This window comes from Glycine soja, chromosome 20 (assembly GCF_004193775.1).
Source record: "Glycine soja cultivar W05 chromosome 20, ASM419377v2, whole genome shotgun sequence".
In the NCBI taxonomy this organism is placed as follows: domain Eukaryota; kingdom Viridiplantae; phylum Streptophyta; class Magnoliopsida; order Fabales; family Fabaceae; genus Glycine; species Glycine soja.
Window position 1 is genome coordinate 27,319,092 of NC_041021.1, and position 12,961 is coordinate 27,332,052.

General features: G+C 34.9%; 1 protein-coding gene across 1 annotated transcript; it reads right to left on the minus strand.

Annotated features, from left to right (window-relative positions):
• Positions 1-7,640: 7,640 nt before the first annotated feature.
• Positions 7,641-10,819, minus strand: LOC114402972 (glycerol-3-phosphate 2-O-acyltransferase 6-like). The gene is made up of 3 exons (XM_028365687.1): positions 10,505-10,819; positions 9,706-10,086; positions 7,641-8,907 (listed from the first exon to the last, which is right to left on the minus strand). The coding sequence occupies exons 1-3, from the start codon at positions 10,733-10,735 to the stop codon at positions 7,981-7,983; spliced, it is 1,539 nt and encodes a 512-aa protein (XP_028221488.1). The 5' UTR covers positions 10,736-10,819; the 3' UTR covers positions 7,641-7,980.
• Between the last annotated feature and the right edge of the window lie 2,142 nt (positions 10,820-12,961).

The following is a 12,961-nucleotide window of genomic DNA, read 5'->3' on the forward strand; positions in this document are numbered from 1 at the left end:
TTGCTTTTATAGACTCTTCATGTCTGGTCAAGAAGGTCATTCAGAAGAGTTATAACTTTAAGAAAAACTTAAAACCCATTTGAAAAAGTCAAAACCTTTTTTAAGAGTTACATCTTTAGATTTTTCAGAAACAAACACTGGTAATCGATTACCAAATATGTGTAATCGATTACACAAAGCTTTTGAGTGAAACAATGTGACTCTTCACTTTTAAATTTGAATTTCAACGTTCAAGGGCACTGGTAATCGATTACCAAAACATTGTAATCGATTACAGCCTTTTGAAAATATTTGGAATGTTGTAAATTCAGTTTGAAAACATTTTCAAACTCATTTTGCTACTGGTAATCGATTACAACAATATGGTAATCGATTACCAGAGAGTCAAAACTCTTTGGTAAAGGTTTTGTCAAAAACTCATGTGCTATTCAAAGTTTTGAAAAAAATTTTAATACTTATCTTGATTAAGTCCTTTCTTTATTCTTGAATCCTGAGTCTTGAATCTTGATCTTGATTCTTGAGATCTTGAATCTTGAATCTTGATTCTTGTTTGTAGGCTTTCTTCTTGAGTCTTAAATTCTTCTTGATTCTTGAACTCTTGACTTGTTCTTGATTCTCTTGAGATGTTCTTTGATTCACTTGAGCTTTTTGTTCATCACTTTTGTCATCATCTTTTGTTGTCATCATTGTTATCATCAAAACACCTTTGAATCATTGTTGATTCATCATGAAGCTTTGCTTCCACACCTAACTCTATCTAAACTTCATCCTTGATCCCTCAACAAACTTAGTCTAAACAAGTCGCATTAAGATTACAACATAATAGAAACTAAATCACTGCACTCCGTCCCCAGACATATAGTTCCCTAGCCTACTCTATCAAGTTCTAAGGCTTTAAAGCACTACCCAGTACTAAAAATCCTAACCATGCATACAAATGAGTGATCAAGCCACAAGCATACAGAAATAAGTACAGATAGAAGCAATGAACACATAAAAATAACTTTAAATAAATAGTAAGAGGGTATTACATCAAAGGGACAGCAGAATTCCCAAACAAAAGGTTTAGCCTTTCATTACAAATTAGCAACTTTCAGCACAAAGGATGGATTTTGAGGAAAGATAAAGGCTACAAATGGTTGAGAATGTCTCCTCCAACCTCTAGAACCCTAAAATCACTCCTCTAACCTAAACTCTCTTGAAGGCTGGTGTTCTACCGCTCTAGCTTCCTCTCTTACTCTATTTTTCAACTCCTCTCTTTTTTTTACGCCAACTTCAGTGTTTTAAAGGCTCCTTGATGTTTTAGATTTTGACGGCTCGCTTAGCGAGATTAGCTCGCTAAGCGCGAGTTAGTGAAATCTGGCTTAGCGAGCTGGACGCGCTGAGCGTGAGAAGGGACAAATGACTCGTTGGGTGAGCTAGCGGAGCACTGGGTGTGGGCATCTGTGACTGATCCCCTTCTAGGGTTTCCCAACACGCTAAGCGAGCTGAGTGTCTCGCTAAGCACATATGCCTCACTTAGCGAGACACCAGCTACTAGACCTTCTCTTCTTTTTGCCTGGAACTTAAGTGGTTTCAATATTAATTCACAAAAATGGGAGTATCTACTGAGTAAAATCAAACTAAACATAAAAATATGTACAACTCCTACAAAAAGAACCATAAATTGGAGGAAAGATATTAATTTCATGAAACTATTAAATACCAAAGTTAGTCGTAAATGATGACTAACAGGTATACGATCGCAGTTGCATCCAATGTCTGATGGTAAAAAAATATACTTGCCTCCAGCTTGTCATACATTGTCCAGAAAGGAGAATATGAGTTTTTGTCAGTGTCTACGCTGGGTCAAAGTCCCACAAGGATACTCTTCAAATATTAAGAGCCTTGTACAGTTGAAGGATCTTAAGTTGGTAGGGTTAAAGTCTCACGATTGTCACGTCTTGATGCAACAATTGTTAGTCGTGGCCATACGAGACATTTTTCCTAACAAAGTCAGGTTAGCCATAACTCGGTTGTGTTTTTTCTTCAATGCCATATGTAGCAAATTCCTTAATCCTGTGAAGTTAGATGAGCTAGAAAATGAGGCTACTATTATATTGTGTCAGTTGGAGATGTATTTTCCTCATGTTTTCTTTGGCATCATTGTTCACTTAATTGTTCATCTGGTCAGAGAAATAAAATGTTGTGGTCCAGTTTATTTGCGGTGGATGTACCCCATTGAGTGATACATGAAGATCTTAAAAGGGTATACGAAGAATCTACATCGTCCAAAAGCATCTATTGTAGAAAGGTACATTGCAGAAGAAGTCATTGAATTTTTTTCAAAGTACATTGAAAAGGATAAACATGTTGGGCTTCTCGAGTGTCGGCATGATGAAAGAGTGGGCGGTAAGGGTTCAAGAGGACTACATGTTATCACTCCAAGTGTAGAAAATTTGTTACAAGCTCAATTGTATGTGTTGAATAACAGTAATGAAGTTTTGCCATACATACTTCGGCATTAAGGTTTAGTGAAAGAAAGTAATCCAAAAATGTCAAAGAATTGGGTCTTGAAAAAGCATAACAAGACTTTTCTAGATTGGTTTAAAGATACAATTTTTGCTGATGATAATGCTTCTGAAACATTAAGAAAGCTAGCAGGTGGGCCTAATAGAAATGTTATCACTTGGCAAGGATACAATATAAACAAGTATTCCTTTTATACAAAAGCACAAGACGAGAAAAGTACAATGCAAAATAATGGGGTCACCCTAAGGGCTGAATCTCAACACTTCGCTAGTGTACATGATGACAATCCCTGTGTAGCTTCCATCCCTTACTTTGGGTTCATTGAAGAAATTTGGGAGCTTAACTATGTCAAATTTAGTGTCTGTGTTTTCAAATGTAAATGGGTTGACAACAACATCAGTGTGCAGACCGATGATGTAGGATTTACGTTGGTAGATCTAAAGAAACTCGCTTACCAGAATGACCCTTTCATCATGACAGAACAAGCTAAATAGGTATTTTATGTTCAAGACCCTAGTGATGAAAGGTGGTCAGTGGTTCTACATGGGAAAACAATTGGTGTTAATGTTGAAGATGATGATTCAAACATTGATACTTATGTTAGTCCTTTGTCCACACAAATGTCGCCTAATGTCGTCGGAGAAGAAGAAGTTAATGATGTTCATGCTAATCATAATGATCATGATGAAGGAGAATTAATTAACATCGTCTAATGTAATTTTCTTATGTATTTCATTTCAGTCCATTCGTTTACATAACTTATTCAGTTTTGTTATAATGTTAATTAACTAGTGTTTTTTTCTTTACAGGCAAATGGCTACACCACCCAACTCTCCTCCTCCTCCTCCTCCTAGTGCAGCATCACAGTCGCCATCTACCTCGAAGAGCATAGGAAACACCACACCGCTAAGATCATTGGCGACTAGACTAGTTGGGGCAGAGAGCCCGCTAGTCCATGTCGATCTTGCGACCGGGAAGGCTGACGGTCCCCACAGTAAGAAGTTAAGAACATATTTGGGGATCGTCGCTCATGATAAGGTCTATGTCACATACGAGAATTGGAAGCAAGTCTCTACTGCTCATAAGGATTTGATATGGGAGGATATTCAAGTATTTTAGTTAAATCTTTGATTTTATTCATTGATAACAAAATTGTAATTTAGTAACAATACAATGAATTTTTTTGTTTGAGGCTGAATTTGATATTCCTGAAGCATCTGATCAGAGGACAAAAAAGAAAATACTTTAGATTATGGGGGAGCGATAGAGACAATTCAAGTCTAATTTGACATTGAAATGGGCACTTGCAGCTGACAAGGAAAGTGTCAACGACACTGTATGCCAAAAGTACGGCATTAGCAAGGAGAAATGAGCCTAATTTTGTCAGAGCCGCAGAGACCCTTTGTGGGAGGTATCTAATTTGTGATTTTCATTGTTTTCAACTTTAAATTCACTTACTATAATACATTGAAATGATGAGTTTCATTAATGTTGAATTTTTGCAGGATGTGCGGAAAAAGGCACAGGCCATCCAGAAGCAAAACACTACCCCCACGTGTTGTCTCGTGGGGGTTATGAATATTTAGAAAAGAAGCTTATGGATGAGAAGACAAAGAAAAAATTGGAGGAAACTGCTCAATCCGAAAGCAATGACACCATGATTGATCCTTCTTCTCCCATCAGACGACACGTCAAATGGAAGATGGCCCGCACGAAGAAAACTGGCCAGATGATGTCTGAGGCAGCAAAGCAAATTGCTGAGAAGATTGTAAGTCACTTTCAATTAATAATTTTAATTATTTATGTTTATTGTGTGATTGAGTAAACCAATAAATGTGTTCTTTATAGGACTCATTGGAGGAGCAAGCATCACATGGTTCATTTGTCGCCCATGGACGTCAGGATGTACTGACTGCTGCCATGGGGCAACCAGAACACCCCGGTCGTGTGTGTGCTACTGGAGCCAATGTGACGATCAAGCAATACTTTGGAACGGCTCCAAGGACCTCTCGCACGTCTTCCTCCATGGCTCCCGAAGACCTGGAGCAGCTGACTCAACAAATCAGGGACCAGCTAGAGGAGTCGATCACAGAAAAAGTGACTTGATAGCTAATGTTATCCTTCAGCTAGATGCAATCCTAGCTTCAGTCACAGATGCAATCACAGGGACTTGCACTACCTCCTGAGCCTGAGGTTGGTCCTTCAGATGCTCGTGTCAGCACAAAAGAGAGTTGTGTTGATCCCTTGGGGAACGATCTATACACAGGTGACTTAGACAAATGCGGGTTGTACATCGAAGAAAATTCTCCCCGCCTGGTTGCCCTAGGAAGAGTTTATGAGGGATCCACAACCGTTCACAACATCCCTTTGTTGCATGATCAAGTGAAGGTCGGTGTTGAGGAGGTTAAAGATGCAGATGCTCTCATTCCTGTACCCACTCAAGAGGTTAAGTTAGTGGGGCAGGCACTTAACACCTTCCTTGCTTGGCCGACACATCTCGTCAAACATTTATCAGAACAAGTATTTCAATTTCATTAAATGCTTCTTTTCTCAATTAAATTGTTCATTGTAATTAAATTATGTTAATTAACTATGTTGGATAAATAGGGAGCCGTGGGACCAGCAAAACCTACAGATAGGCTGGATCATAAGGTCGATGATCTCCTATATCTAATGACATTGACCATCCCATAACTTTTTCTGAAGCCATTGCAGGTTATGTGGAATGCTACCGTGTACATAAAGCATGAAGATCTATTTGAAATAGCACACAATGGTTAATGTCTTAGCATATCTATTATACAATTGTGGATTCTGTAAGTCAATTTAGATTATTGTTAATTACTTATGTTATTGTTTTAAATTCATACATAATTTACTTTGTTTTAACAACAATAGGCATATAACTGAGACAAGTATGCAAGTGGGGAATTCCGATGTGTATGGATTCCTCGAGCCACAGTCTATCCAGAGATCTAGGCAATCGCAATTTGAATCAGAAAGTTACATGAAGAACTGGATGCAGAATTCAAAGCGGGATGTCTACCTAGGAGCCTACCTGATGGGTAGGTTAAACTGAACAAATGAATTTAAATAATGTATAATACTAGAATAACCTATATTGGTCTCCACTACAGTGCACATTGGCAAATGGTTGTCATTTTGCCTAAGGAAAATCTTGTCGTCTAGTTTTGTTCGTTGCATAATAGGCCAGACAACTAGCTGAAAGGAATAATTAATAGGTCAGTGTTGTTTTTCAATACATTTGCATTAACATTAGTCAGGAACATCAGTATTTTAATTGTACAATAAGCATCCATGTTTGTATTCAATAGTGCTTTGAAATGACTTGACGATACTCCACAACCTAAATCCAAGGCTGGTGCTAGGTGGATTGTTGTTAAAGTAAGTGATTTAAACAATGCTTCTACTTGTATATATTTTATGTCTGTGTACAGTAATTTGTAGTTAACGTTGAATATCTAAATTTCATTATGTATTTAGTGTAATAAACAAAAAGGAAGCACTGAGTGTGGCTATTACGTGATGCATTGGATGTCAACTATAATCTTAGGAAGTTTCAAGAATAATTGGGAAACGATAATTGTTTATTTCAAATAAATTTGATTTTGTTATGATTGGTATTATATTATTAACTTATGTTTTATTTTATCATGTAGTATTTTAATGATGTTAGACCATTGGAATCAGAGATTGAAGGCGCTTTGCATTCAGTGGGCAAAGTATTATCTGAAAGTTAGAAATGAAGCTTAGGGTGTTAGACAAATTTGTAATTTTAGTTTACTTAATTAGTTTACTAGCTTGCTTTACATTTTTTACAATTCATGTTTCCTTTTAACATTGAATATTCTTTATTCATAGTTATTAATAAATTTGTCATGGAATTTTTCTGCTAAAAAACTGTTTCAAAACTGAATGCAAATTATATATGTTGTGTTGTGTGGTCTGATTTCAAATTTGCAGGTTAACTTTTGGGCTTATTGAAAAACCAGACAGTGTATTAAAAAAAATTCCCAATAACAACATCGATTTTTTAAAAAAACCGATGTTAACCTACACGAACAACATCGATTTTTTAAAAAACCGATCTTAACTGCCAACGTTAACATCGGTTATTTAAAAAACTAATGTTAATGTTTCCAGTTAACATCGACAAGATTATGACCAATGCCACTATCAACGAAACTGGATTGACAATGCCACCGACGAGATCTAATTGACACTCTCACCGACGAGATCTAGGGATTTTTGGATCTGCTTTTACTTTTGTGTTTAGCCGTTTGGGCTTAGATCTGACTCTAGAGGTTGATTTCTTACGAATTTGTTTCTTTTTTGTTGGTTCAAGTTGAAAATGAGTTTTCATCTGGATGGAGTTGTGTTGTATAGTATTTGACTTAAGTTATTTTGTTCTGGATTTGATTGGGAAAGAAAACAAATATGTTGTGTTGTGTACCAATTTCTGGCGACTAAAAGCAACCAGAAAATGACTTTTACATAGTAACCACTATTTTGAGACAATTTTTGACAATTTTTAGCTATAAAAAAATTGAATTTCTATTAAATAATTAAAATGACACATGACAATTTTAGAAGCCGCCACATCACACTTAACAACACAATCTAGCAGTAGGGACTGATACATGTAATGAAATAAAAGATTAGGAACCTTAACCAGTCAACATTTTGTTTAAGAACTAAAACCTAAAATATTAAAAAGTTCATGAAGCAAAAACTTAATTAACCATTTGGTTTTATATAATCATTTTGTTTTTTTTTTTCCTATCATCCAAACAAAATGTATATATTGAATATTGGTAAAGGGATACCAAGTCCCTTTTACGTAAAAATCAAACAATTGCACATATACCTACACATATATTAGCAACATACTCATTCCCTACATAAAATAAGACTCTCTTACATTAGTAAATTATCTCGGCATAACTTTCCCTCAATTTAGTGTTTTAAAAGGTAAAGTAGGACATCATGAAATGAAAATGATATTCAACACGTATGTTGGTGAAACAATCACATAATAATTACAACCCTCTAACAATTATCATCATTAGTACAAAGAAATTCAAGAACAAATTATTTCACATATTTTAATATAAATCAACATAATAACTTCCTTTTCTTTTAATTATTTCACAAAGTCACATCAATCTCATTTCTCCATCTCTTACTATGTCACCTTTCAAACCACAAAACTAAATATGACAATGACCACAATAAAACCTTAAAAAAGGAGTACAGATTAAATTCAACAACTTTGTATAAAACTTATTTTCACATTTGACATCTTCGTATACAATTAACTTCCTATTCCTTTAACTATTTCGTTTATTTCACCAACACCCGTGTCGAATATCATTTTCATTTCTTGGTCTCCTATTTTTACCTTTCAAGCCATGAAATTGAGTGTAAAATCAAAAGAAAGTACAAAATTCAGCAACCCATAACTTTGTTGGCCTTCAAAATATGGCCCTTCTCAATCACAACCCCATCATTCCCAGCAAGTGCCCTGTACTTGTCCTTCCTCGTAAACCCAGTGCACTCGTACGACAAAGTCGCGGCAATAACTCGTTGAATGTAGTTGGCCACGTCATGGCTTGACTTTCCTGCCCCACAAGTCAACTCTTTGGGCAACTTGTTCAAAAAAGTGACCTCATAAGCAGGACTAGGGTTCATGAAGAAGTAAAATGGGTCCATCCCTTTCCACCCTCGTGCAGTTGTTCCATGGAACATGCTCATGCGGTTCACCATGGCCACAGGGACTAGTTCATCGGTGAGTTCGGCGAACAAAGCTGAGAATCTAAGAAGAAATGGTTCTCTACAAGTTGTCCCTTCAGGGCATATTGCTAGGTCGCCTTCTTGGAGGAGTTTCTTGATCATGGCGGCGTCAATTGCACGGTCGCGATTGAGGCGAACGGTCTTGATGGGGGAGATGATCTCAGAGAGGCGAGAGACGGAGTAGGTGACGGCGGGGATGGGGCGGCCGAGGGCGGCAGAGAGGAAGATGGGGTCAAGCAGGGTGCGGTGGGAGCATATAAAGAGAACCCCAGAATCGTTGTTGTTGTTAGGGTTAGGGTTAGGGTTAGATTTTGTGACTTTTGGGGGTGGGTTGCCCTTAATTATGACACGGACGCCAAGGGCCCAAAAGGCATAGTAGACCAAGTGCATGGGGAGGAGGGAACCTGCGGCCATGCGAAGGCATGCTAAGGGAAAGGCTATGGGCATCCAGAGAATTGTGAGGAGGGCAATGAGAGGTGTTGGCTTCTGGACAAGTCTTCCATCGTGGAAGATTATGGGCTTTGGCAGCTTGTCTGTTGACACTGATTTCACCTCGGGTTTGGGTGGGACTATGTAACCCTCCTGCATGCATAAAAACAATTAATAATGATTTTGAGAAATGTTATAGAATAATTTTACAACAAAAAACAAGAGAAATTATAAAGTTCTAATACAGATACATAGACACACAAATGTAATACTTTTTAAATTGTTATAAAAAATTCTTAAATGTATATTAATGATTTTTGGACAAATAAACAATATTTTACTAGTGACAGAAAGAAGAAAAAAAAGTATAAATATAATAGGTCAAATAACGTGATAGAAAGAAAATAAAATAAAGAAAAATGAGAAATATTTTAAAAGATGAAATATGTAAGAATCATTATTCCATAAAATCGTTTCTTATAAACCTTTTCAATTATGGCCATGATGAGAGTTTCTAAATTAATAGCATATGAGAGGGGGGGAGATAGAAGCTAGTGATCAGTTGTAAAAGAATATTGAGATGCAAACTTATAATTACTCTGGATATCTTAGTAAACCAATACGTTGTTGTACCCATAATCAAAATCTAGCTTTACCATAAATTTCATAAAATCATTTTGAGAATTACTTATTTGATATTAATCCGTGGTTTATCAATGTGGAAAACAAGAAGACTGTTGTAAAATCAAAGAGATGACAAAGAAGTTATGCTATTCAGAAAAATGAATCTTAGGGTTTTAGCTAGTATACTTATTTATTTATCAACAATTGAATGAGTTTACACATATGGAACAAAATTAGCTTAAATTTTCAATAATACCATAAAATTTATCAAAGATGTTTTTGTTTGACAAAGAGCAAGAGCTATAGTTGCGAAGATGTGTTAATTACCTTGCATAAAGCCATGAAGGGAGCATCTGTTTGTCTATCTCCAAGCCCAATATCTGGCTTCTCCTCTCCAAAAGCCTTCTTTAGAGCATCGGCTTTCTTCTTCCCAACAAGTATCCCCGGCTTGCAAATCAACCCAGTTGCCCTTCCCTTATAGCTCGCAATCTCAGTGCCCAAAACCATGTCTGCACCCAAAAATTCCTTCAAGAAAGGTTCCACCATCACCCTCGGATTGGCCGTGAGCACACAACGCTTCCCACATGATGAGAACACGCGCCACGACTCGGGGTGAACATCACCAGCGTAGAACTTCGGAAGAACCGCACGTGCCACTGACTCTATGCTCGACACTTTCATGCCAGCCATTGAGGCAAAGATGAGAACCTGAATGCCAAAAAAAAATGGTATAGATCGAAGAGTTTTTAATTTAATATAAATGTAATTAAATCTCGAATCAAAGATTAGTATTATTGACTAAAAAATCAAAAACTTATGAATATATGAGAGATGTAAAATAAAAAAATTATAAATATTGTAGATAATATTATGTAATATAAGGAGAAATAGAAACAAATAACGACTGTTAACACGGGTATTTGGAAAAGTGAAATGTTCAAAAATCTTAGTTCTAACTTTTATAATAATTCTTTTTAATCAAGTTCTCCAAAAATTAAATTATATGAGTTGATTTTATCATGAAAAACTCAATATAGTTTATCTTCTAATTTTCTTCTCTGATAAGTATTTACGGGAAAAAAGAATTATCTAACAATCATAAACAGAAAAGAAAAAAGATGATAACCTGAATGCCTGCGGACTCAGAGATGAAGTAATAAAGCAAGGCAGCAATAGGGGAAGCCAAGACATAGAACAAAAGCCTAAGAATTCCACCAGCCTCAAAGGCCACGAGAGCAAAATAAGGGAAAGAACTTCGACCTATGAGTAAAGTTCCATCCATGTCCGCAACCACCGTGTGCTTTTCCCTACCAATAGAGGTACACTTGTTCACCGTTGGAAAGGTTGAAAGTGCCATGGTATGGAGCACCTAATTAATGTTGTAATCAATTTATGCTCTTGGTATGTGTACCAAGAATTAATTAGCAACTAATTATTGAGATTGGTTGCATGGTTTTGTGTTTTGCGGGTATATATATATATGTACACTTGGTCACATAGAAACGTACGTGGAGAAGGTTAGAGGGTGAGAGACAAGTTTAGGTTTGGTATGAGTGACTGTGTGAACAATGACAATGGTGGCTCGGAGATTTCCAAAAGCGATTGATTGATTGATACCGATCGATACAACCGAGGGTTTAATTAGCTATTCTTGTTTTTGGAAAGGTAACATAAGGTGGGAAATTTGGGCATAGTTTGCTCCGTCAATTTTGTCTTCCATGTTCACTTTGCCATTGCAATTGCCATAGGTTATTCGAATATTTGTTTTGATTTGAAGGGTTTCTTAAAGAAGATCTGAGTACTCAAAGACCAGGAGTGCACTTTAGTTAAAAACTAAAATATAAGTATAAGAGAGTTGTTATCATAGCCACAAAAATATAAGTTTTGGTATAGTTATTTTATGGATAAATAATTGAATGAGTTTGAACACAGGACTTGTCAATAGCAATATCAAAATTTTTAATTCTTAAATGTTTGGAAGTATACCATAAAGCCTCTATAACTATTATCACCGATTTAGATAAGTTAATATTGTAATTATTGTTATTTTATAGAAAAGAAATTAATATACATGATAATTAGAAAATTATTAAAATAATATTTTTCTCGACTTTAAACTAAATTCTTTTTTTTAGATTCAGAATTAGATTCAAACATATCTATCATCGGTGGCCGTAAAACTAATAATCTCTCAAAAATGTAGAGTACTAGTTAATAAAAAGAACTCTTCTATTTATAAGTGTGTTACTCTCCTCACATACCCAGAAATTTAATATAATCCATATCAAATATTAGCTTAAAGAGTTCAAATTACTAATTACTTGTGCCATACACAACAGAAGGGTAACCAAAAATTATAAAATACATAGCATAGGCTAAATTCATTTCATGCTATGCAAAATGCAATATGCGACACAGAAAAATGCTCTACGCGTTTTTCATGCATGGGGCATGACGCTCTTAATCAAGGAAAGCTTCTGCATTTATTATATTGTGTTGGCTAACTCCACACGTTCCTTTCGCGAGTTAGCAGTCCTGTGATTTAGGTACATTGAAAAAAAAAATATGTAAATATTGGGATTCAAATCACATGACGGCTTTTCATGTTCCATTTCAGTCCCTCCAATTGAAAAAAAAAAAAAGAATATTCTATTAAAAAATTCTCTTTCAGAAGAGGACGTTCTTTAGCTTAACATGCATTTTCATTATTTAAACATTAAAAATTTGGTATTATAATACCATATGCTATACAATTATTTTTATCACTGTTTTCTTTATACTAATACATCTTAAATATAATTTAAAAATCAAATTTTGTGTTAAAAACATTATCCTTAACTACGTTATTTGTTTTACACCTTTTTCGTCAGATATTTTTAAATTAGAAAAATAAATAAGTAATTTGGTCATTTAAAAATAACCATCGCATAAACTTAAATTTGTGTATTATAAATGCATTTAAATTGATATAATTGAATTTTTTAAAGCATAAATTTAAGTTCTTTTTTGAAATATTCTTGCATACCATACCATTTTTTAAATATTTTTTCTTTAATGTATGATCCAAAAACATATTTATCCATTTTCAAATGACAAGATGACACAAATATCTTTTAAAAAAAATAAGACTTTCCCATGAGTATTTATGATTTTATACCTATATACAATGTAAAAATATAAATTTATATGCCATGTATTTATAAATATATTTGTGCAGATGTTTTCAATTTTTTAAAGCATAATTTCTATTGTATATTTCTTCATAAATTACTATTTTAGTCCCTAAATTTGTATGATACTATTATATTAGTTCTTGAATTAAAAAGATTGATGAAAATATATTATGCCACACATGGACCGAAATAAACAATTAAAAGTAATTAAGAAAAAACAAACTTTTTTCTTCAAGCTTTTGACAGAGGTTTGTGGAGGTTTCTGCCTGTATCCTTCAAATCATGGTTGGCAGACTAAAGTGATTTTTTTTCTCTTCGAAACAAATGTGCCTTTCTAATTAAAAAAATATGCTTACAAATTTTTATAATAATTAGATGGTTCTAAAAACAGACATAAAAACTGTTTTTGA